This window comes from Mus caroli, unplaced genomic scaffold (genome assembly GCF_978045245.1).
Source record: "Mus caroli unplaced genomic scaffold, Mus_caroli_1 scaffold_14, whole genome shotgun sequence".
Classification (NCBI taxonomy): Eukaryota; Metazoa; Chordata; class Mammalia; order Rodentia; family Muridae; genus Mus; species Mus caroli.
Window position 1 is genome coordinate 85,570,646 of NW_028227269.1, and position 26,026 is coordinate 85,596,671.

The window sequence follows — 26,026 nt, forward strand, 5'->3', positions numbered from 1 at the left end:
TGGCCTGAGTAGCCTGCCAAGCTTGCAGGGTTTTAATGCAGGAGGTGGAGGAGCAAGAAGGCCATCCAGTGGCTCCCTCCCTCTGACACGTCAGAACTCTAAAATGGCAGAACGGCTATGGCTGTGTACTGGGATGAAATAAAGCCACTTAGCTGAAGTTCTTAATACAACAGAGGGGTCCTTAGCAAGTATGTCTCAGCCTTCCTCTGCTTTTTCCAGGGAGATCGATGTCTTCCCTGCTTCCCCATAACAGCTGAGAACTGCTTCCTGGCATGCTTGACACTGGAGTGTAACAAGCTTGCTCTCATTAAAAGATCTGCAGGGTTGGCAGTGTGAAGTCCTGTAGAAGTATTTCTGGCCCACACAGTAGTCTCAGTGACTTTACAATATGGTTGTAAGGCCACTAAAATGAATTTAAAATGGATAAAGATGGCTCAAGAAGGCCCTTCTGAAATCGAGATACCATCTTCCAGAAGTGGCATTCAGAAAAGAGCTGGAAAGGTGACCCTGTGGGGCTTGGGACAGCCCCGTCCTTGATGTGCACCCACCAGGTGAGGGTGCAGCCCGGCTTCTAGGACTGCTTGCTTGTGATCATACCTGTTTAAGCAGGATCTTGGAGCTTCCACAGTTCATAGCCTGGTGCAGAAGAGACGAAAGGCTGGTATCTGTGTGTTATTTCTATTTCATTTTTGATTTTTCATAATGCTGAAAATTGAACTTGGAGCCTCAGGTACTGGGTTAAGTCCCCTCCTTACCCACTATTACTGGTGGCTTTGGCTAACTTAACTTGTGAGCAGAATAATAAAGAGCTAATTACCTCTAAGTCTCTTCTCAGCATCACCTCTTGTGAGATCTATAGCAGTGGGTCAACAAGACAGCTCAGTGAGTACAGGTATTGACTGCCAAGTCTGATGGCCTGAGAGGACCACCGAACCTCATATGACAGAAGGAGAGAACTGGCCCCTGAAAGTTGTTTTCTGACCTCCACATGTGCACCATGGTATCTCCCCCCTGCAACCCCAAACACACAAGTAAATGAAATGTAATTTTAAAAGGTTTTGTTTTTAGAAAAGAGCTGTAGCTGTATTAGATGACGTAAATGAAATCAACAGCCGGGCGTGGTGGTGCATGCCTTTAATCCCAGCACTTGGGAGGCAGAGGCAGGCAAATTTCTGAGTTCAAGGCCAGCCTGGTCTACAAAGTGAGTTCCAGGACAGCCAGGACTATATAGAGAAACCCTGTCTCGAAAAACCAAAACCAAAACAAACAAACAAACAAACAAACAAAAAACCCCAAGAAATCAACAGACTCAAAAGAACTAACTTGAGGACTTTAGAAAATGGGTTGCCTGTGTTCTAGCGAGGCGACTTTATCTATACTAGTGTCCGGTTGGATCTCACTTCTGGTATGTGACTCCAGACAAGCATGTTGTCTGCTTTTGCCTTTTTCATAAGTACCTGATTGCAACGTGCATATCCACTCATTCCCATATAAAAACTGCCCTCATCCAGTTGTGATTGCCCAGGCCTTTGATCCCAGCACCCAGGAAAGAGACAAATGGATCTTTGTGGATTTGAGACCAGCCTGGAAAACCGAGAGTTCCAGGACAGTCAAGGCTACACAGCTGTCTGAAAACGAAACATTACATTCAGATTTTTTTTCTTTTTTGGTTTGGGGCAATGTCTTACTATATATAGCCCAGACTGGTCTTAAACTTATGATCCTCTTGCCTCTGCTTCCCAAGTGAGACATCTATCTGTCTATCACTAAACATTGAACCTAGGGCCTTGGACATTAGACAAGCACTTTGCCGTATTGAGCTACATCCCTAGGCCTTCAAATAAGGAATTATTTCTGTATGTGTGGTATATACATTGTATGTATACATGTATGTTGATGCATGTTCAGGTGTCCTCCTCGGTCATACTCTGCATTATTCCCTTAACACAGGGTCATTCAGAGAACCTGGAGCGCCATGGTTTTTGGCTAGACTGGTGGCCAGCAAGTCTCAGTAACTCTGTCTTCCCCCACCCATTGGTACATGGATGCTGGGGACTTGAACACAAGTCCTCATGCTTGCGCAGAAGTACCCTTACCCGTGGAGCCATTTCTTCAGCCTCATTTCCCCTCCCCCAAGACAGGGTTTCTCTGTGTAACCCTGGCTGCCCTGGAACTCATTCTATAAAAAAGGCTGGCCTCAAACTCAGAGTTCCACCTGCCTCTGTCTTCTGAGTGCTGGGATCAAAGGTGTGCTGGCGCAAATTCTTATTAGCTAAAAGTAAGGGCATTTGGGGATTAACTCACACTGTTCTGTGCTGGTCAGTTATCTGCAAACAGGCCTTTCATCTGAGATGAAAGGAGTGAATTTTAGGTTTTTTGGTTGTTTTTTTTTTTTTAATCTTTTTTAGAGTGTATCAGTTGGCTTTTTATTTCCTTTTAGACGTCTCTGCTCCCAATCAGGGATGATGTTTCTCCACGCATTGTCAGGAGCTGCGAACCTAGTGAACATCTTCACTGTCAGTAGTCAGGGCTACACAGATGCTCTTGCGCTTTGTGAGGTCTTTTATTCTGGTCCCTGCCTTCAGGTGCCGCCTTTTGTCTGCTCAGAAAGAGACGGGAGATGAGAAGAGCTTCTGTGGCCTGGCAGCGGTTGAGAAAGACGCGCCCGAGTGCCCTGGCTCTTGCAGCTTTTATCTCTGGTACTTTTAGTTGAGAACAGGGTGGGACTCTGTTCTCGGTTGAGAACAGAGCTGAGATCGCAGCGTGGAAGAATGTCATCTTAGGTTTTAAAATTGCAGAGCAAGGCTACCTTCATGTGTGCAACCCTGGGATGGAATTCAGCCTCAGAAAGGCTGTCACTGGCTTGGGGATAATTAAGACTCTACTGCCAAGATGTATGGTTATAGTTAACTCCAAGAGAGCGAATGGCAACCCAGGATGGTTATTCTGCCTGGCTTCCTAGGTCGTGTTCTGTGGGCTCACACGTGACTACTTGGGCTTCTCTCAGAGTCCCTCCTCTTTCTCAGAACACGTGGCTTCCCTATATTTCTGAGGGCCGATTATGCAAGACATTAGAGAATTGCTTGAAAAAAGCCTGCACGATTCCTGCCGCACATTTCAGCAGCTGGAGATGAGCAAGAAAGTGAGAAAAGCCCGTGGCATACCAAGTGAACACAGCAAGTGGGTGGAAAGTGGTAGGAGACGAGGGGGGAATTAAAAAAAAAGAAAAGAAAGTTGGATTCTGAGACTGTCTCTTCTGAGGGCCTCGGTCAGGATGAATGCCTGTGTTCCCCACACAGCTTTCAGGAGTGGTTTGAGAGACTCGGAGTAAAAATAGATGCTTTTAATTTTCCTAGAGTTTTTATCTCAGGAACTGCAGTGGCCGTGGAAGAGGCCCTTCATCCTGATAAAGGCCCTTGTAATGGCAGAGCTGCCGCCTCTGTCTCTGCAAACAGTCTAGAGGCATTGCCCACTAGGGAAGCACACAGGAGGAGCTCCTGGCACCCTTTTATGGGGGTGATACTGAAAAACCAGAAGCCGTGAAAAACTGAGACCCCCTCTGACCTACTGATGGCAAGCCATGGCTTTAGAGAGAGCTGTATTAAAGTGACCATCTCCATTCACTTCTCCAAACGAATACATTGTCCCTGGAGGGGCCAGAGGAGTGCTTCCCTGGAGACTCCTGAAGGTTCACAGGAATGAGCTGAGAGCAGACCGTGAGGAGGAAGGCCATTCAGTTTATTATTAGGGAATGTCAGAAGAGCACTGGCTCAGTAGGTAACCTAGCCAGGCACAGGTATCTCTGCCCTTTCCTATACAGTGTGGGAGAGAGGGAAGATGCAGGCAAGTCCAGGAGTAATGGTAGCTACTATGAAAAGGTGACATTCCCCAGCCTCCCTTTCCAGAAGATGACCTGGGGAGGGACCTCTGACAAGTCCGGGCTTCCAACAGATAAAGGAATAATGGAATAAAGCCCCCTTTAGTGTCTGCTGTTAGCTAAGAGCCTTTAATTTCCAAGGGTGCTGTGTGTGTGTGTGTGTGTGTGTTTGCGCGCGTGTGCGCAAGTGAAGCTTGGGCAGGAGAATCCTGGAAGTCTTCCTCTATTGTGCTGAGCCTTACTGCCTTAATACAGGGTCTCTCACAGGATGAGAGTCTCGATGGTTTGGTTAGGCTCGCTGGTGAGCAAGCTCATAGATAGGATCTACCTGTCTCTGCTTCCCCAGGGCTGGGGTCCCGGGCACCAGCCATCATGACTGTTTACATGAGAGCTTAGGATTCAAACTTACTTGTAGAGCAGTCACTCTGATCCACCTCAGTCCCTGGGGTGAAATATGTTGAGGTAAAACTCCCTGGGCGTGTTTACTTCAACATCAGGAAGGACACACACACAGACACACAGCAGTCTCTCAGAGCTGCCATTTTCCACACTCCGGGAAGCCTGGCTCTCAAGCCCGGGGACCCCCTGGGAGTGTCTCATTCTCCTGCCCTCTGGTTTTAAGCAGGCCTCTGTGCCTCTCTTTTTTTTTTTTGAGGGAATGTACACAACCTAAGCAAACTGGAAGGGAAGCAGATACCACAACCAGCCAACAGCTACATACTCAGCTTGACAACACAGCAGGAGACATGACCCAAGCAATTGTCCCTTGACTTCCACAGGCAGCTAGGTCACAGTGACCCAAGGTAGAAACCTCTTTCAAGGCTTTCCCAATAGATGGTCATCAAGCCAAGGTGTTGGTAGGGAAAAGTATTTCAACCTTGTCCTGGTTGTGACTCTTTCATGAGGTGTTTTACAGACTTCAGCTGAGCCGTGAAGTCCACATTACTAACGTTGCTGATTATCCCAGTCAGGTCAGGTCACAGTAAGGGTGCTGTTTCTCCTTATAACCAGGATGGGCCTCCTTGACCTGCCAACTACAGGAGAATTCAGATGAGTGGGCCCAACTTGGGCACACTTGTTTTTACTGTTGCTGTTGTTTTAATTCAAAGGAAAGAAGAAAAGGGCACAGAGTCAGGTGAGCAGGCACCGGCAGTACAGGTCAGTCCGCGTTGAGGAACCTTAAATATCCTCAGATGTAGTTCTTGTCCTTCAGATGGTCATTCTCCCCTCAGAGATTTGCATTGTCCCTCGGCCCCCAAAGATTGTATTCTCTAGGGCAGATGACGCAGAGTGCTTGTCTCAAATTTGCAAGGCTCTGGGTTTGAACCTCAGGTACTGAAAATAAGGTGTTCTCTGTTGGGAAGCCCATCTGGCCCTGGGAAGCTTGGCTGGGGTAAGTCACGTGTGAGGTACTAGTTCTGAGCTTAGTTCCAAGAGTGGTGCTACAAGACTCTAACCCTGGTACTTACAGGCTTGGGGGACAAGAGAGCCAGGAGTGCAAAGTCAACCTGGGCTATATTTGACCCTGTCTCAACATTCCACAAAGACCCCAAAATACAAACAACAACAACAAACACACACACACACACACACAGGCACACATGCACACTCATATAATAGCGTGTGTTCTCAAATCTTGATCATTTTCACTTCTGAATGTTTTCATGATCTCTCAGCCTCATGTGACCAAAGCAGTGGCATTGTTATTTCTGGGCAATAGATTCCTTGAGCTGTCAATGTGGTTTGTGTTCTAGGTGCTGACCTAGCTGTGTGGTAGGTATAAAATGATGGCTGTTTAGCTTCCTGTTGCTGTGATAACCATCATGACCAAAAGCAACTTAGGAGAGGAACAGGTTTACTCAGTTTACACTTCCAGTTAGTCTCAATCAAGACTAACTCAGGTCAGAAACACAAGAAGGAACTGAAATAGAAGCCGTAGAGGAATGTTGCCTGTTCTGCCACCTTTCTTATACAGCCCAGACCCACCTGCTTAGGGATGGCGCCACCCTCAGTGGGCTGTGCCCTCCTCCATCAGTCTCTCACATATATGACCAAGCCAATCTGATGGAGACAGTTCTGCAATTGAGGTTTCCTCTTCCCAGGTAACAACTGGTTATGCCAAGATTACAATAAAAACTAACCACGTGCCTTTAATTCTGGCACTCAGGAGGCAGAGAGGTAGGCAGATCTCTATAAGTTTGAGGCCAGCCTAGTCTACAAAGAGAGTTCCAGGATAGCCAGTGCTACACAGAGAAACCCTATCTTCAAAACAAAACAAAACAAAACCATCCAAACAAAAATTAACCAGGATAATGACTAACACAGAGGAGGATGCCAGTGACTGTTAACCCTTTCATGGTTTTGGTCTCAGTAGGCCTTAGACACCAACACTGGGAGAAGTAGTGTCTCCCACTTGCCTCTTTTATTTCAAAGACCAGCCACTTTGCTAAGCTTGGGGTGACAACACCCTGTGATGAGGGCCAGAGTCCTCAGCTCAAGCTCGTAAGCTGAGACCAGAAGGCAGGTGCTGCCACAGGCACAAGCCATTGGTTGGTTGGGAAGTTCACCCTCACACCTTACACCGGGAGAGTTCTCGGGTGGACTATCCTGCTGGGTGACTCTAGTCTCCTGCATTTCCCAGAACCACAGCCCCATCTGGCCTCAGCATCTGCCAGCAAGAGCACCCACACATCCCAGCTTGCATCCAGTAGCACCAAACACTCTCGAGGCACTGCTGACCCACCCTGGGAGCCCTGACGCCTGAGCCAGGAGCACATGGGGGAGACAGTGACGTGGTAGCAGTTCATTGTTGAGCTCGGGAGTTCTGCAAAGCCTGGAGAGAGGGGAGCTCAGATGGGAATTTAAACTCAGGCATAGGGTGAAGTTCCGACAAACAGATACTAGGAATAGTGTTTGGTTTTATTTATTTTATTTTTATTTTGTTGCTTTGTTTTTCAAGACAGGGTTTCTTTTTTTAGCCCTGGTCATCTTCAAACTCTCTGTGTACAGCATTACTCGCCATGAACTCAGAGATCCGCCTTCCTCTGCCTTTCAAGTGCTGGGAAAGGCTATGATACCATGCCCACCTATATTTTGATTTTTTTGTGTCTGTCTGTCTGCATGTGTGGAGGCTGCGGGTCTGCTTTTCTTCTTCTACCAGGTGGGTCTGGGAAATCAAACGTAGCTCATTACACTCACTGGGTGTCTGTGCGTTTACCTGAAGAGCAACTCAGAGGCCCCAATCTCGAATTTATTTTTAAAGTTATTTACTTTTATTTCATGTGCATCGGTGTTTTCCTACATGTATGTTCGTGTGAGGGTGTCAGATGCCCTGGAATTGGTGGTTGCTGGGGATTGAACCTGGATCTTCTGAAAGAGCAGGCAGTGCTCTTAGCCATTGCTCCAACCCCATTTCTTTTTTTTTTTTTTTTTTGAGACAAGGGTTCTCTCTGTAGCCCATGCTGGCCTCAAGTTCTCTTCAATCCTCTTGCCTCAGCCTCCTGAGAGTTGGACTGCAGGTGTGTGTCCCCATGAGTGCTAGAATAGTGTTCTAGTCACATAAAGAACATGAAGGGAGGTATGAATGGAGAGAATGTGGGGCCAGGCCTCCACCCTGTCTCTCAGGGCCTCGCTAGCTGCTTGTGGGCTGCTTATATCAACAGTCAAAGATTGTCAGGCCTTACCGTGAAGGAGTTCGGTGTGACCTGGTGCGGTGAATGGTGAATGTTCAATTCCAGTGATCCCTGCAGATGAACTGTGCCGGCTAAGAAAATGAGGGCTGGGCAGGCTGCACTGGCCTGAGTCCAAAACCAGTCTTCTGCTTTGTACTTACAGTCAGTTAGTCAGCAAATCGGCCAGCTCTCTGCATGCCTCTGGCACCGGGCCCAGACACCCCGAATGCAGCCCTTCCCAGAGCAGATCCTAGAGAATACCTGCCAAATGGCTCTGTGCTTCCCAGCCTGTCCCAGGCCTCACCCCACTTTATAACCACCCAGGCCAGGTGGGAGCTAAGGAACGGGACCAAGGTTGTCAGCCCCACCTTAGCTAGACCTCTCTGGTGACTCCACCTCCAAGTCTCCAGTGCAGCCTGTCCTTCACACCTGTGATAACCCCCTTCTGCTCACACCTACACCTTCAGATACACTGAGCTGTAGGCTTGGCCTTAGAGCAATATCCTTTGGAACATCTTTTTTTTTTTTTAATAATTATAATAATAATAAAAAAATCCATGCCAGGCCACACCCAGACCAGTTTTATCAGCCTCTCTGGGAGGGAGTGCACCCTGTTCCACATCCGTCAGTAATTTCGGGAACTCCTTGGATTAGACTGCAAATGTGCAGACCGAGTGGGAGGTGGGGACCCACGCTCCCCCGGGGTAGTGTGAACAGAAGCAGCTTGTGAGGAATGCAGAGTCCTGCTGCGGTTTAATAAGATCCCCAGGGATTTCCCGAACTGCCAGGAGTCAGGGACACCACCCTTTGCTGATCCAAGTGCTCTGCCAGGGATTTTACACACACACACACACACACACACACACGCACACGCACACGCACACGCACACGCACACGCACACGCACACGCTCCATCGCATGAAATGTGTACATCCTTCTCAAACAAACAAGAAAACAAACCTGCAATTCATCCTGGCGCTTTTATTTAATTAGCACCTATGTGAGGCTCTGTGCTAGAGCTTAGGGCTAAAAATCAGGCTAGGTAGAGGCTGGGGAAGGGCTCAGAGGCTGACGCAATGTAAACATCAACCTCTTCACTCACCAACTGTGTGTTTCTGGGCAACTTCCTCAGCCTCTTAGAGCCCGGGTTTCTTCTTCAGAACAAGGCTAATTAATAATCACAGCGCACAGGGCTGTGGCCATGAGTGGGAGGGACGTCCCTAAGCCAAGTACTCCCCAGTTCTAGGACTAGGTTAAAGCACTGTAAGATCATTATTATAACAAATAAAGCCACAGAGTGGCAGTGAGGGAGGAGGCTACGGGCTGAAGAGCGAGGAGGGCTCAGCCCAGGAGCGTGCTGAACTGGGAACCTGCAGATGCACAGCCTGGGTGCTGCGGACCAGGCTGCTGGATCCCCGCCCCTCTTGGCAGTCTGTCTGCAGAGACGGGTCTTGGGTCAGCCTATTTTTGGTAGCATGGATCTGGGCCCCAGATTGTGCTCTTTCCCGGCTAAAGCCCTTTGTGGTTCGGCGAGGCAAACACCCGGCTAGCTCTCTCTGGCCCTGGGGTGGGTCTCGCGCGGATGGTCCCCGCAGGCTGTGGCCTCAGGCGTGGCGGGCGGCGGCGCCCCCTCCCGGCCGACGCGAGTACTGCATCTCCCCCTGCGTGGCTGGTGGCTAGGTGGAAACACCACCCCCACGCGTGGTCTGAGTGATCGGTGTAGGGAGCTCCAGGGTCCTCCAAGCGTTCTGTTGTCTCCTGTAATTTAATTGTCTCCCCCCCCCCCGAACGCGTTGCTAATTAACTCCTTTCTCTGAGAGCCGCCACACTCTCCCCCCTGCTGTTGTGGATTAATTACGCTGTGCCGGTGAGGGATTTCTCAGTCTCGCCGGGCTCCTTGGATGGGCCTCGCAGCCTAGGACTGGCCTGCCTCTTCCATCACCATGCCTGGGCCCTGTGAGCAATCTCTACAGTCTTGGACTAAACGCAAGAACAGTTTCCTCTTGTTCGTGCGACCTCTACAGCTTGTATCCATCCAAATCAAATTTATGTTACCTTATCTTCTGTTTTTCCAGCTCTCAAACTATATACACCCTACTGCTTCTCTTAGTTTCGATCCCTGCTGTCTTATCCACTGTCCACAGCACAACACACTACGTGGGAGGTTTGCGACAGAGCAGAGTGGGCCAGGTCACACAGCTCAGAACTCCGCTTTCCTTCCGGAAGCTTGGGCCACACAGGGAGGGATGTGGGGCAGCAGTCTGTGGCGAAGCACATCATGTGTCTCTTTGGGGGTCATCTCAATAACCCAGAATCGCCAGCATGCAGTACTCTGTGTGGTGATCTTTTGGGGGAGGTCAGGGGGCATCTGTGAGGTCACTGCTTAATTCATTCATTGTCCCCTGCCCAGATGTCTTGCCGCTCTATGTCCTGGAGACATGTCTCTATGTCCCCAGGCAGCACCCTCCCAGGACTCCTTCCCTGAGCACCCTTGCGATCCCACTCTCCTCTCCCAGTACAAACCTTCCCTAGCCTCTGGCCCGCCTCTCCTCTAGCTCTCTACCTAAGGAACCATCTCTTTCCAAGAACTTTAGCGGCAAATGCCGCCTGGAATTTGAAAATACTTTGCGGGGTGGTTTCTAAGGCATGGCAAGCAGGCCAGAGAGGAGGCATTCGGGCACAGGGAGAGGCGGAAGAGCTTGCATGCAGGGCTGCTTTTTATCTTGAAGGCCTAGCTAGCTTTTAGTGATGAGCCCTGTTCCTCCCTCCTTCGGGGAGGTTCTGGTTTGGGGAAGTGCCAGGCGGGGACGGGAGGGGGGCCCTTCTGCAGAGCTTTGCATCTTTGCTTTCCTCGGCCTGGAGGGACTTAGCTTGTGAGCCACACCAGCAGCCAGCCAAGGTTTGGGGGGGGGGGGATGGGAGGGCAGGGAGGGGCGCTCTTTCCGAGCGGAGTAGATGAGCTTGAGTAGAGGCTCTGGAAGCCTACTCCCCTTGACACCCGAACCCTGCACCCCAATGCTTCCTCTACCTGAATTTCTAGAAGCTGGAGTTTTGCTGGCTCTTTGACCGTTTTTGTCTCTGTAGGGATGTAGCCAGAAGGAGACCGGGCCTTTCCTTAGAGAGGTGTCATCCTAGAATCTAGAAAGCTGCTTTTCCCCAGTGTAAAGTGGTCACTATCCCCAGGCTGGGAGGCCTGGCACATCACCAGCAGACCGGTCATGAGCCTCCAGGCAGAGGATGCACCTAGCTCTTCCGTACCACTACTTCCTGTGACGTTCTAGCTGTTCAATGTGTACATTGAAGGAATGGACCCAAAATTACTGAGGAAAAATTTGATTCCGTGTTCTTTTCAGCAAAGAATTTGTTGAATGTTTACAATAACTCACTGTGCAGAGGGTGGTGGTTGGAGGCAGGGGCCACACTCGGATCAGGCTACATAGCTGTGCAGCTAGGCTCTGCCACTGTTAGCTGTGATCCTTGGATAGATTAATAACGTCCCTGCGCCCCTCCCCCTCCCCCCTTCTTTTTAAAAACTTGGAAAGTAGGGTTATAACAGAGCTGACTTCACAAGGTTGCTACAGGAAATATATGAATTAATACAGGTAAAGTTTATAAATGACAAAGGCCAGGCAATGGCGGATGCCCAGTTAATGCCAATCATTATCAATCCTATTAATAAAAATATGTCAGCATGGAGGGCTGGAAAGGTTAAAAGTTCAGGAGGGAGTAAAGGCCTCTCGAGCAGGCCAGAGAGGGGTCTGATTTCCAGAGGTCCTGAGGTCAATGCCCAGCAACCATCTATAATGGGATCTGGTGCCCTCTTCTGGCGTTCAGGCATACATGCAGGGAGAACGTTGTATGCATAATAAATATCTTTAAGAAAATATATGTCATCATGGAGTTGGGGCAAAAACACCACTCTCTCCATTCCCGCCCTCCAGAGATGTGTGGTGCAGGCAGGACACAAACCCAGGAGAAGGCAATAGGAGCAACAGAGAACCATGGGAATTTCAGAGATGATTCCAGACCAGTCTGGGTCAGGTAAGGCGAAGCCCAGTAGAAGAGTGAGATGTGGACAGGCTGGAGCTATCTAGGCTAAAGATATCTGGGCAAAAGGAAGAACTATAAGAAGACACTAGGTCATTGGCCATAGCCACAAGGAAACGCCTCACCAGGCAGGATAAGGGTGGCAGACATAAGGAAGGCTCAGCCCCACTCTTCAGGGTTCTGGTCTTTCTATACGTCATTGTGGTAGGAAGGCTTCTTTTTATCCTGTTTCGCGAGGCTATGCAGGAAGGCAGGAGTGGTAAGACACTCTCATGAGCCCCGCTTTGGGCATAAGGAGTCAAGACATTTTTTTAAATGTTCTCAGCTGAATCCCTTAGCAGCTTTGGACAGACTCCTTCAGAAATGGTCTCCAATACGAAGGCCATCCAGACATCAATTGGCACTTGCTTCGCTCAAAGAACACCATGAGTTGAGGGGAGGAATGGCTTCATAAGAAATTGTCACGGATGAGTCATTGTCCTTGCAGTGCATAGCCTGAGGACTGGGTCCCTAACTGTAGCTGCAGGGCGAAGTGCCATCGCTTCCGAACCCTGCCTTGTAATTCCCAGAAATCACAAGAGCCTCTGTCTATGCACAGCCTTCCTTCCTCCATGCCTGGTGTGCTTGTCTGTATCCTGCCTGAGCTACATTGTTGCCTCCTCTGGGAAGCCTTCCAGCCCACCCACGTTTGAGGAGGTGCTGCGCTGTCCTCCAGGCTTCCGTAGCACCTTGTCTTCCCTTCAGCCTGCTCCTACTGCTGAATCACAGGCGGCTGCAATTTGTCTTCTTTCCCGTAAGCTCCCTGAAGGCTCATTCATCTTTGCTTTTCTGGTTCTTGGCGTCGTGCCTGGCACAGAGTCAGCCTCAGTGAGTGTTTGGGGATGAGTGGAGTAGCTGGGCCTGCACTGCATACAGGGAGACCATGGAGGGTGGGAGGAGAGGGGCTGTTCCAGGGAACCTCCTGCACTTGCGTACCCCCCCACCCCCCCAACTCCCCCCCACTCCCCACCCCCACCCCCGCCGCCAGGCTCTCTGGCAGGCTGCAGAGGAGATCTAGGTTCTGCCTCCTCACCCAAGCAATTGGATCCTTAGTTCCTGCATATACTTTCTTTAAAGTTGTTTTAAAATTACCTGTAATTGTGCGAGTGGGTCTGTATATGTGTGTTGATGTGTCTCTGTGTATGTGCGCAGCACGAATGCAGATTCCTGAAGAGGAGCTGGAGTTACAGGTGGTTGTGAGAACCACCTGATGCGGGTACTAAAACTTGAACTCAGATCCTCTGAAAAAGCAGTACCACGGAGCCATCGCCTCAGCCCCTCCTTCCTCTCCTCCCTCCCCTCCCCCTCCTCTTCCTCCTCCTCTTCTTCTCCTCTTCCTCCATATGGAGGACTTATCTCAAGTGTCCCTGTGACTGTCCCTGGAGGCAGAGCACGACCATGTGGATGACATAGGGCACAAAAAGGATCGAGGACACCTGAGGAGCAGGCAAACGCACAGACAATGGCCATGACCATGGAGGACCTAGGGAAGGAGGTTATTTCTTTGTTGCAGCAAAGGGGTCATGCGTTCAAAGTTTCTCAGGTTTGTCCCTTTTCCAGAGTTTTGTGTGTTCCTGGACCTAAGAGGGATGCTGCTCATACCTTGCTTGTCCAGCTCTAGGACAGGAGTAAAAACTGAGTACACACTCTGCCTGAGGGGATACTTAGGTACGGGGAGGTGGAGAGGAGGTGGGGGGGGGGGAGGCAGGTGCCTCTCTCCATTACTGAATGTAAAGCCAGAGGACCTGTGGCTTCTTTCTGAAACAGGCACATGGCTTTTACTCTGCTTTGGGGGTCAAGAGTTGTGCTGCAAAGTGTGCTTGTAGATGCCCTCCCCCAGATTCCTTCTCCCCCGAAGTGGCAGAGTGGCTGGTTAACTATGGCATTATCAGCTGCTTGATAGGCCAATGCTCAAGGCCCAGAGCCTCAGCATCCTGCCCTGCCTAGCCCAGTGTCCCTGTCTCCCTGTCCTTTGAAGTCACCTGATTTACTCTGTTTCAGCCTGCAAGCCACCTTGGATCTTCTCTCTGTGGCCACTCCAGTCATGTCGTGTGTCTGAGAAGTGCCCCTTTCCCACCATTCCTCTTTCCCAGCCCACAATGTCACCTCCACCCAGATTCTATGGTCGTTCCACCTCATCTCCCTCTCTTTCTCTATCCTCCAAGACTCTACTTTTTTTCTTCTTCTTCTTTGCAGTCTAGTACTGATCCCACCATGCCAAAATGTCTATGGTTTCTCTTGTCCTTCAGACTCATTACAGATCCCCTAGATTGCCGTTCAAAGCCTTTCCTGCTCATGGAGCAGTCTTGGCTTTCCCTCCCTCTCACCGTGATGGCCTCTGTGCTCCAAGGCTCCAGGCATGGTCTCTTACCCAGACACTCCTTCTCCATCTCAATTTCATTCATCTAACCCAGACCTGCACAGATGAAAACCCTACCCCATCCTCACAGCTGGATACACACTCTCTGCCTCTCTGAGTCTCTCCTGGAGCAAAACCTCCTCAGCCTCAGAGGTTTCTGAGCCTTCAATGAGCAGAACACGGCACGGGGAAACAAGCACTCAGTAGTAATTGTTGAGCAGTGACTAGATGCCTCACCCCAGCTAAGCATCAGGCACAAGGCTGAGAAGGGCAGCCGTGGGGTTCCCACAATGGGCTGCCTGCTCTGTCAGGATTTGGCTTCCTGGCTGTGTGTTGGCTGGGGCTCTGATAGGTCACACAAAATCAACATTTGCCCTTTGCACCCCATCTGTCCGGGCCTGCATGTCTTCAGCATGTTTCAGGGACTATACCCTCAAGAGCCTGTTATCTTCCTCACTGCACCCAAGGCAGTGAGCCTGAGAGGTCGGGAGGTCCTGCCTTGTTCTCAAGTTAATCTGCTAGCTGAGATGAAGAGGCAGATGGCCTCCCATTTTCTTCCCCACCTTCCCCTCTGCATCAAGGAGGAGGAGGGAGAGGAAAATTCTCAGATGAGATCTTTCATTCCTGATCTCTGTGGTGCCGCAGACCTACTACTCACAAGGGCTAAGAGTCACACACTACCACACCACACAACCCGGCCCTGAGCAGACACAACAGACATGGGCACGTGGGCAGTGAGAGGAATGTGAAGCAGAGTCCTGGGTCAGTGCCAGATCGGACCTCTGTGAACCCGAGGTCGTAGGGAAGCCTGCTGTGGTTGCTTACCCACTGGAACACAAGCACTCCTAACCACTGTAAATCTGTATCCGTGCACAATGTACCTGCAGCTCCGACAACAGACAAACCAAATACAGTTGAAAACCACATATTTTATTGATTTTCTTTATTAATAACAGAGGGCCGTGTGTTCAAATGCTACTCAAGTACTACACCTGGCAATCTCCCTACAGCCATTCGTCCCTGACCTGTTTAAAGAGCTGGCCACCCTTTCCCCTCTGGGATGTCAGGCTCCGTGGTCCTGAGCCTGGACAACGTAGGGCTGGCTTTCGAGTTTGAACTCTAGGGTCAAGAGAGCCCGAAGGCCTGAACTATCCAGACATCTTCCCTCCCTTGTTTCTTCATGCTGCTAAAGGGTGCCCAGAACTTTGAGCAGAGATACCTCGAATGGCTCTTCCACTGAGGAAGCCTGGGCTCCTCTTCAGCCCTGCTGCATCATTCTGTCTCCAAGGGGCCAGCTGCACTGACTGCCAGGAAAGCAGAGCGCAATGGTGGTAGGCGTCATCTGGCCCTGATGTGGGCATCTGAATTGCCAGTGACTGAGACTCAGCCCATGGGCTGTGCTGGATACAGATAGCTAGGATGAACGGATAGAGTAGGAGCGAACGGGGCCCAAAAGAATACCTGCTGAAGGGAGACGTGTGAGCAGGAACGCCATTACTACATTAGCCCTCTGGGGGGCGCCAAAGTCGGGCCTGAGTAATATCCTCCCGCGCTTTGTTCAACAATTCACGCTCTTCTTGGGCAGTGGCTGGGGTCACTGTGGCCACCCACTAGATACTGCAGAGCACAGACCAGCCTCAGTGCCTGCATAGATGTTGTATGGGCCCTGGGACCAACTCAGGAGATGGTTTTGGGTGGCTCCCACCCCTTCATATGCCCCAAGGGTCTGTCTGGTCCTCTGGGTCTCAGGATACAAGGCAGGATCCCTATCTAGAGCTAGCCAGACTGGCAGGAATGGACTGGCAACTGCATCCCAATATTCTGTCATTCCCACAAACTCCTCAGGGCTGAGCATGGCTTCCAGGCTTCTCTCTCCTTACAGCTAACTGCACCAACCTGGCCCTAACATAGTTATACCTCCCTGTCCTCCACTGTTGGCCCCCTTTCAGCTACTGCTAACATCAGGAAGTCTCCTGGATGGCTGGACTGTGTGCAGAAAGCCCTTGTTATGATTTTTAGACCCTTTCCATGGTTATCTTACCTCCCGCCCCATGAAAGCAGGTAAAGATCTTCTCTCTAAAGATCTTTCTTTCTCTCTTTTTCTAAAGATTTATTTACTTTATGTATGTCAATATACTTTACTCTCTTCAGACACACCAGAAGAGGGCATCAGATCCTATTACAGATGGTTGTGAGCCACCATGTGGTTGCTGGGAATTGAACTCAGGACCTCTGGAAGAGCAGTTAATGCTCTTAACCACTGAGCCATCTCTCCAGCCCAAGATCTAGTTTCTAAAGACCTTGTCTCTGGCACCAGCAGTATCAAAGAAGACACTGGAATCAAGGAGTGGAAAGGGATCTCTAAGTTCATCTAGAACAAAGTAGAACAAAAAAAATCTCTTCTTGTAGATAACTGCCTAGATCCTGTCAAAATACCTCCAGGGGCCAGCACTCAGTCCAGGTAACATTCAATCACTGGCTGGCTTTGGCTGCAAAAGAGTTAACCCATTTGCCTCTCTCTCCTTCCCCTCCAATACTCACTCTCTCTCTGTGCTCATAACAACACTCCTCACCTCCGCCCCCTCTTACATACACACACACACACATGCACACGCACACACGCGCGCACACGCGCACACACACACACACACACACACACACACACACACACGATTATATAAGGCTATATAAGAAGCACACTTCTCTTATTACTTACGGGTAAGTAACTCCCTCTTGTCTCTCCCTTCTTCCCTTCTCAATAGCTAGCAAAAAAATCTGAAGGCTGGAGACCAACGGGAAAAGCCAGAGAAATTCCAGAGAAAAGAACTATTCAGCTAACTCCTGGGCTGGGCTGGGCTGGCTAGATGGGGCAGGTTGGACAGAGAACAGCATTGAAGAACATCAGGCCATTTATTGCTGTCTCTAGGGGAAAGGCCTTGTACTTGGGCAGAGCAGCAAGTGCCTGTGCCCCCCCCCCCAACACAAATACTATTGACTATCCCTCACAGTGGATGAGGGTGGATCTTCACCCCTTCCCATTCTCACTAGCAGTTGGCAAATCTCACTTGACTGCTTCTCTTTCATGGTAGCTACCATTTACCAGCCTCTCGGTTCTGTGGAATCTCCTGCTAGCAGCAAGAATGCAGTCTCCACTATCAACACAAAGAGAAGGACTTTAGCAAAAGCAGCAATGACTTGAGACACAGGAGTGGAAAGGCCAGGAGGGGGCAGAGAAGGGCTTCCCAGAAAAACCAAAAACCAAAAAACTTGAAGTAGAAACACCTTAACGATTTAGAAGCTCCCTACCTGGCTGGACCTGGAGCAGCCTAGTGGTGCCCAGGTAGCCACTTCCCTTCCATGTCAGGATGCACCTGTTAATATATCCTCTGAGGATTGAAGACCTGGGGTGGATATGAGGCTCCTCCTAGGGGAGGGTGTGGTGTGTCACAGGTGAAGACAAGGGTGCTGTGTGGTCAGGAGAAACTGAGACAGAAACGGCAGAAGTGCCTGCCAGCTATTTGTCCTGCTGCTTCGAGCTCTCGGTGCCGACATTGAACATGGGGACCAGCAAGCCAAGCAGCCACCTCTTTCCGAAGACCTCCTGTAAGTTCTTGCGCCAGGGTCGGGCTCTTACAGCCATCCCCTTTCGAACCTGGTAGCGGGTTTGCCCCCGGAGGATCAACAGCAGTTGGTGGCAGCAGAAACCGGCGCAGGCCAGGCCAACAGCAAACCAGAGGTAGAGCATGAGGATGACGAACATGTCAGAACCGAGGACAGCTCCTGCGGGGGGGAGGGGAAACACCAGATCGCTTTACACCCAGGCCACGTACCCAGGCGCTCCGGCGCGCTCTGGCGCTTTCCGCTGAGAGGCAGGGAGACAGGCTCACGAGTTGGAAGTTGTGATTTGTAGCAATCTCAGCTCTGCAGCCTGAGAAGACTGTGGCTGAGCTCCTTGGCCCAAGTTTTCCTTAGTGCTGATTGCTCCTGAGGAGAGAGGGGGAGAAACCGGGTGTCTGGGGAGACGGAGAACAAGCTAAAAGAACTCAGTGAAAAGAGCTCTCAGCACAGCCTAGACTCTGCACATTTCCCTGCACAGTGCCCCCCACCCCCATTTCGCTTTCTGGATTGGAAGCGAGGTCGGGGGTGGGTCACAGAAGGAAAGAGGAGCGAGTTTAGGAACCTAGAGAGGGAGCTGGCACCTGGGCAGCTGTCTAGACTGCAGCCAGTTCTCCCTGTGAGGCTGGGAGCAGTGTCTGGGAAGATCTGGGAAAGTGACAGCATGATTGAGAACAGAACCTAGTCATGGGAACAAGTCACGAGCTCGGCCTCAAGGGCAGCACACAGAGCCGACTTAGAGAACAATTCAGTCATTAATGTTAATAAGAGAAGGAGACACTAGAACACTCAGCCAAAGCAGTCTGGTCAGCCAAGTCAGAGGCTAAGGCTCAAAGAAACCCTTAAGGCCATCATTTCAGCACCCTGCCGAGGGACAGCACCCATGCTACACCCTCTACACCGAGCCCTTCCCGTGGCTGTTTTTAAAGGTCCACTTTGTAAAATACCTGAAGCATCCCCAGAGTTTGAGGTGAGGGGATTGGTCCATGTTGGGTTTGATTCTCTCAGCTGTGTGGACTTTCATAGGTTCCTTAACCTCTCTGAGCTCTAGGCTGTTCATGAGCAACGTGTCTATAATGCTTCATAGGTTTTCGGTATTACAGGTGTTTGGCGTTGCCAGCGTTGTGGTTTACTCCTGGTGCTGAATGCCATGGCTACATCTCCAAATGGTTCAGGTTTAAATCCCAAGACCCTCAGGCTTTTCTCCACCTTTCCAGGTCTCGAAGCCCTGTCTGGGCTATAGTTTTAGTAGCTGTAGTAAACACATCCACGTTGACATGCTTAGCAGCCAGAGCAGTGGGTTGAGAATAGAACTTGGGTTCCTTTCTTATCTCCTGGACAACCCCCCTTCTGTAGAGAGGCTTGGGTGCCTGTACAGAGATATCAATATACAAGCTACCTACAAAAATCTCCACTATCGTCTCCGCCCCCCTCCCCAGCTCCTTACCCCCTAGCACCTACTTGCCCCAGCCTACCTCTTCCCAGGCTCCAGTTTCCTGATTCCTGAGAAGTAGACTTTAACACCTGTCAGTCTGATCCATGGTGGATTCAGCAACCAAGATGAATCGATCTGCCGGCTTGCTCACTGAAAGCCCTAGGAGCTTGGATAGCAGGATTCTCTTTGCAAAGTTAGAGACAAATAGGTCCATCTGTCTGGAGGATAGAAATCTTGTCCAGCAGGCATTTGGAGAAGCTCCTCCACCATTGTTGGACAGACTCAAGTAGAGCTGGGCCATCCCCTGACCCACTTTTTCCTTGTCAGTACAAATTAGCTTGGGCAGCTATGTGCAGGACAGAGACTCCTGGGGCCACAGTGCCTTGCCAGCTTGAGGATGTGCACGCTATCCCTCCAGCTAGGATGTGAGAGACTCAGAGCTGTCAAGCTTAGGCCTGCCTTGCAGCTCAGCCCCAGGAACAAGTCAGGCCAACAGAAGCCATTTACCACAAGTTTCTAAATCAAGGCATGAGGCAAAGACCTTTTGGCCTTTTGCTGGCCCCATGTAGCAGCTACAAAAGGCTATTCTGGAGACCTGCTTTCTTCCTTTCAAAGTGTTTGAAGTTACCTGTCCCGGCTGCTTCAGTGCCTCTAAACTGTGTAATAATAGTTTCTCTTTCAGAAAAAACCACACAAGTTTCTTAAAGGATCTGAAAGATTACATCATCTAATTTCTCTCTCCTTGCTCTCCCCCGGCAACCATCTCTAACACTGCTGCCAAACCATCCCCCAGCATACTCTGTAATACATCTGGGCATGGGCAGTCCCCCTCCTCCCAAAGAGATTCACTCAGCACGAAGCAAGACTAGACAGGCAGGGTGGCAGAGTAGAAAAGAATGAACCTGGAGTTCAGAACTAGATGGCTCATCAGCAACTTAACCTTTGGCTCCCTGGCTTTAAAAAAATATAACACAATAGCTGTCTCCCAGATCTGCCCTAGGGATCTGATGCAAAGAGACACGTCTAGTGGGGCACAAAATAGGTATCCAATAAATTCTAGTCCAGTTTTTCTCCTAAGGGGACTTCTAGTGCTGTCTATCAACTGATACTAATCCAAATGCCAGGCCAAGCAGTGTCACTTCCGTTCTCTAGATAAGAATGAGGCTCACAGCAGCGACACAAAGCCAAAAGTAAGGAAACCCCTCCAAGTCTCCTCGACAGACCCCCCTCTTACCTGTGGCATTACCTGAGGGTCTGAGGCCAGTGGTCAGTAGCATTTTGGAAGAATCCTCCCCCCCCCCAATAAAGGTAGGGGATTTTCCAAGGTCCTGTTCAGAGTCATCTCAGGTTCTGACCACAGGGACAATTTCTGGATTAAACAACTGTTTTTGTCCCACCTCCTGCTCTCCTGAGCAGCTGAGAGGTTTGCTCTGGACCATTTGGACTGGAAACTGGGGAAGAAGAGTCTCAAAGGAGAAGGCTGAAGAGAGGATCGTGTGTGTGTGTGTGTGTGTGTGTGTGTGTGTGTGTGTGTGTGTGGACAGGGCCAGGGAGGGATGTGAGGGGTGAGCCTAGAAGGAAGGCGAGGAGGATCTGGCGACGAGAAGCCTTGAATCCATTTTTCCTGTGGGTGTGGTGAAAGACGGTGAGGCTCATTCTAAAGCCAGCACAGATGCTTGGGCCCTGAGGTGGGCAAGGGCTGGCTTTTCTTTTTCTCCCATCAGATCAAAGCAATAGGCTCCCTCCCTCCCTTCCATATTTCCCAGATCTAGCACATATGGGCAGGCCTCACGCCCAGACTTAAATCCAACCATTTCAAGGTCCTCCTTCTGGAACCACCCATTTTTATGGCTGGAGAGACTACTTGGAAAAGGATGTGCAATCAGGTTCCCTGGCTCAACCCGTCGCTCCACCTGCCTGCTCTCACACTCCACCCCCAGCCCACCCACCCACCCTCCCCCACTCTGCTTATTTCAGTCCTGGCAGCCTTCTATGCCAGCACCAAGATCCAGAAGGCCCCCAAGCTCCAAGTTCTGGGCCCAGCTTAGCCACTATCTCTCCAGGCATTTCTCATGACTGTTCCTCCCTGGGCTCCTGTGTTCCCACTGCCAAATGGTAGTTTGCACGGTAGTTCTATGTCTGTGAAGAGCCGAGCTAAAGCTACAACTGAAATGAGGGTTCCTCCAGGGTACAGAAAAAATGTTTTAAGTACCCAGGCCAGACCAGGCCAGGCTAGACCAGACCAGGCTAGACCAGGCCAGGCTAGGTGTCAGGAGGGTCAGGCCTTCCATAGAAGTAGCTGCCTTTCTTTCTTTGACAGGGAAGGTGTTTGGGGATATGGACCTTGAAGATGCGTATGGAATTGTGATTTAAGCACCTGGATACAAGCCAGAGACAGCCATTCTAGGGAAGTTAAGATACTAGGCAGGTCATTTAGCCCCAGCTAAGACTCAGTTTATCTGAGAAATGGACCTAAGAACGCCAGACACACACCTTTGTGCCCATACTATTAATTGTAGAGATCAAATTGGTCAGAATTCAAGATCAAAGGTGAGAAAAGAGTGGAAGGCAAGGAAGAACCAGGGTCAGGTAAGATAGAACCGCCACCAGAACAGAGTCTCTCAGGGCCAGGTATCTCGGGATGTTCTTAGAGACACACAATTCAAACAACAGTCCTCACCATGGTACCCATGTGAGTATTGGTTTGAGGACTCATGTACTTGGCTCCAGCAGCTGTCAGAGCGTCCCAGAGGGTCAGATCCCATGTTAGCCTGGATCTGTGGTGTGTCGGCTTGTAGTCAGTGAGGTGGCTCTGAGCCACCAGGAGTCTGGTTTAGTCTAACATAGTGGGTGGGAGGTTGGAAGTTAGCCTCCTGCTCAGCCTAGCCTGAAGTCAGGTTTAGCCTAGGGGTGGTTGTTTGCTAAGATCTCCTGAAGGAATGTGTGTGTAGGCCTGGGGTCTAGGTCTAAGGAGAACATAGCATGCTCTCTGAAGGGACATACCTGGTCTGAGAAGAGTATAGCTTGAGTACCATAATTTTATGAGTAATATATAGTATGAAAGAGGAGGAGGGTGGGATACGGAGCATGCCCAGTTCACCCTAATTGCTGATAGATTATAATCTGTTCTCTTAGCATGCCTCCTGGAATACTGGGGCATAGTCATACCAAACAACTGTCTATCTGACTGTTTGAGTCCAGCATCCTGTGGTTTTTATTTTAAAAACTTGGGGTTGGGCTAGGAGGTCTTGTTTGCTGAACCTGCCTGCCATGGCCCACTCACCGGAGAAGAACTGGCTGATTGAAGTGGGCAGGAGCGTAAGGAAGGCCAGGGGGTGGGCGAAGGAGATGGAAAGGACAGCTGAGATGTAGGCCACTCCAGCCACCATGGAGTAAAGGCAGGCCAGCGAGGTGTAGAGGCAGAACAGGATGAAGTTGCGCATGTTTCTGCTGCCGATGCAGTTGCCGGTGAAGAAACAGTGATGGTCGTGCCTCAGCGTGACTCGGGAGCACACTCGGCAGAAGTGGGTGCTGGGCGGTGGGCACTGAGGTCTCTGGAACATGGTCCCCTGGCAGGCACCCAGGTCGTCTGGGGAGTTCTGGATGACCAGGACGTAATTGCCCAGGGCATTGGCTGAGAGGAACAGGAAGAGCGCCCCATGAAGCACAGCAGGCGAGAAGAGAGGGGTGGCTGTGGGGTCCTCACGCATGCTGGGCAGGAAGAGGAAGAGCTGCAGTACGAAGGTCACCAGGGAAATGCAAAGAAAGTAGGCGGGGGCCACTACGTTGAGCAGCCGCAAGGCCAGCATCCTCGATCACATTCCTAAGGGGCACAAGGAGAGAGGAAGCCTTACAGCGTTGTCCAGCGTCATCATGACACTCTTCTCCTTGGTCACAGGTTCGAAGGGCTGGACACAAATCTCCCAAACCCTGCCCCTTGGATCACCCTTTCCAGTTTCCCTAATTTGGGACCAAGCAGGTTAGAGACCCAGAGACCACAGCTGGTCAGCATCTGGCTAGACCTACTGCATTTGGCTAAGTCCTTGTCTTGGAGTCTGGAGAGGTACAGGGAGGAAAGGACCTGTTTGCAGTTTGGAGTGATTGTGTGTGGGAGAGGGGAGGGGGCTAGGAGCTGAGGGGTGAATCTGCTGTTGTATCACAATAGTGGATGCAACCCACCTTTGGGATCTCTGGCGGAGGCTTCCCTGGCAGGAGGAGGATGGGAGTTGGGGGTAGGGTGGGCTGGAGAGAACAGCTTGATTCTTGGAGATCCTGATTCACACCCCTCCCCCTACTCCCACCTTGAGCAATATTCTGTGACCTCAGGGGTTACCCAAGGCTCTCTGGAAGTAGTTATGCTGTGGACCATGATGTGTGTCTTCTTGTGTGCAACTGTATGTGTTATCTGTGTGCGTCTGGGTATGTGTGTGTATACTCTCTGCCACCTGGCAAACACTGGATACAGTCACACGTGTTCAGGTACTTGGGTAGGGTGGAGATGTAGCCGGAGTACCTGTGTCACTGGGTCCTGGTCAGTTTATTTTCCAGCCTCTGGTCGCCCTGACTATTGCTATAAAATCTTTGCAAAGAGTGTTTTCCTTTGAGGCAATGAAATTGAAATCCCCCATTCGCACCCGCCTTTCACTTTCCTGGCGGGAGAAACCCAAACAATCCCCAAGGCGCCTAAACCCTTTCGATGCCAAGAAGCCCGTCCTGGGTGGACTAGTGGATGCTTGACAGCTTTTCCTAGAATGAACCCCCACACAGAGCCGAACGCAGCCCCACCTCCTACAGCCTGGGGCCCCTCCCCAACTTCGGATAGCACGGGGAAATAGATTCCGTGTGTCGAGAAGAACTTTCCAGTGATCTAAGTAATCGGCCAGAAGGAGGCACGAAAAAAGTTCTGGAAAGGTGGTTGAACCCAAGATGGATGGATACCACGGGGCCTGGGGTTCAGGCTGTCCCGTCTGGGCCGAGACATTGGTCACCTTGAAATCTTTGCAGGTGACAGTGCCTGACGATCTGGGGACCTGCGGCTTCTCTGCACTGTTGGGGCGCAGCGCAGGGCAAGCCTGGGGGTGATCGCTGGGGGCTCATCCCCCAACTCCCCGTAGCCATGCATCCCCGGAGGCCACGGGGGCGCTGCCCACTCTACAGAACCCTAGGTACCGGGCTCCAGCGAGGGAAGCAAGTGTCTTCCCCGCGCCAGTCGCCAGGGGGGTGCGGGAGCAGCCTCCAGATGCGCCGCGGCTCTGGGAAGGCAAAGGACAGGGGCCGGGGGGAGTGCGGGGCGCCGGGTGGGCGGCTGCAGCTGGGGCCCTGTGTCCCGCAACGGTCCGCAGAGAGTGGCGGGCGGCAGTGAACGTGGGGAGCTGTCCGCTCAGCACCGGCGTCCGCCTCACCGGCCTCCGAGGGCGGCACCGGAGCCCTGCGGACCCAGACAGCGCGGGCACCCACCGGTTCCTCAGCCACTGCCTCCTGGACGCCCGGGCAGCCGCCCCCCGGAGCAGCCGCAGCGCCGCAGAGGGCTGGGGAACGAACTCACCGAGCTCTAGTCGCGACAGGAGGAGCCCCGGACGTCAACCCTGGTCTTCCCCGAGGCTGCAAAGTTGTGGGCTCGCCCGACTGGCTCGCAGCCTCCTCACGCTTCGCTTCGGGGACTGGGCAGGTAGCGGGGGTGTGGGAGGAGGGAGCGGGCAGCTGCCGCCCTCCTACTTGGGTGCCAGAGAGTGGGGGCCAGGAGACGGCGGGGATGGCAGCTGGGCACCCCCCTAGCTCCGCCACCCCTCCCTTCGCTCCTGGGGGCGGTGCTCTGGCCACTGGCTCAGCACTGAGGACTTGCCCCCCACACCCCGCCCTTCTTTCACCCCCCCCCCAACCCACCCAGGGCGGATTGTGGCGCCCTGCCTTACTGCAACCCTGGTTCCAACTGGGAGATGGGGACTCAGCCTTGATGCAGAAGCTCCAGCCATATCCTGACCTCCCTTCCTTCCCTCTTCCTGTTTGTGACCCCTCCCTGCTGGCGGCTAGGACCAAGGGAAATCTTGTGTGTGTGGAGGGGGGGAGTGGCGTGGGGGTGATGTTAAGAGCTCAGTTTACCAGGGTAACACCCATGAAGATCAGCATTATCTCAGAAGGGCTGTGAGCTGAGGGGTGAGAGCCAGTCTACCTGGGTGTAGGTACCCACCGTTTACCATTTCCTGGGAAAGCCTACATGCTAGTGTGTTCTGTAGAACAGAGGACTGACTGACAGGAGCTATAAAGCCTGCTAGGGATGGGGACCATTCCTGTCCCAGATCATCACCAACACTACAGATTGGCCCTTTCCTCAGTCACAGAGACAGTGCTGAACCCATGACACAACAGCTGCATTCATCCTCCAGTATGATCCCTGAATCTAGCTAAGCCTCATTCTAGAGGCAAGAAGGTGACACTAAGCTACATGCCCCAAGGTCATGCAGCAGGTGAGTGCTGGGGCCTGGGTTTGAACCTGGTTCTAGCACAATGCTCCTGTTCTCAGCCTCTGCCCACGTCAATATCACTTGAGACCTAGGAGTAGCTATGGTTTAGGAGAGGGGAGGACAACAGGGTTTAAACACAGAGCTGGGACTCAAAGCTTCTCCTGTGCCTGTCTTCTTTTCATGCTCTCTCATGTGTGCGCCATGAGACACCAAGAGGGTGTATGGCAAACATCTGTGTGTACACACACACACACACACACACACACACACACACACACGTACCCAGCCACGTAGGGGGAGTCTAAGACCATGAAACATAGCAAGAGTGTCCATGCCTTTACCAGCCTCAGTTTCCCAAGCTGCCATGACTCTCATGCCTTCTCCACTCCCCTCTCTCTGGGTATGAGCAAACATAATAAATGCGCATTTCTATCTCAACTGGTTGATTAAAACGAGCAATCCTTTGAAGTGAAGGCCATATGCCGATCGGCTTAGCCTCTATTTTTGAATCATCAGACACTG

At 51.3% G+C, this 26,026-nt stretch overlaps 1 protein-coding gene across 1 annotated transcript; it reads right to left on the reverse strand.

Annotated features, from left to right (window-relative positions):
• Positions 1-14,941: 14,941 nt before the first annotated feature.
• Positions 14,942-24,853, reverse strand: Zdhhc22 (zDHHC palmitoyltransferase 22). The gene is made up of 3 exons (XM_021179753.3): positions 24,589-24,853; positions 22,327-22,866; positions 14,942-17,773 (listed from the first exon to the last, which is right to left on the reverse strand). Exons 2-3 carry the CDS (start codon positions 22,850-22,852, stop codon positions 17,508-17,510), a joined length of 792 nt encoding a protein of 263 aa, XP_021035412.1. The 5' UTR covers positions 22,853-22,866; positions 24,589-24,853; the 3' UTR covers positions 14,942-17,507.
• Positions 24,854-26,026: the final 1,173 nt, after the last annotated feature.

Coding starts and splice junctions, on each gene's coding strand:
- Zdhhc22 (XM_021179753.3), bottom strand. CDS start 22,852: ATGCTGGCCTTGCGGCTGCTCAACGTAGTGGCCCCCGCCTACTTTCTT. Junction 17,774..22,326: donor AATCAGCCAGTTCTTCTCCG/GTGAGTGGGCCA, acceptor TCCCCCCCGCAG/GAGCTGTCCTCGGTTCTGAC.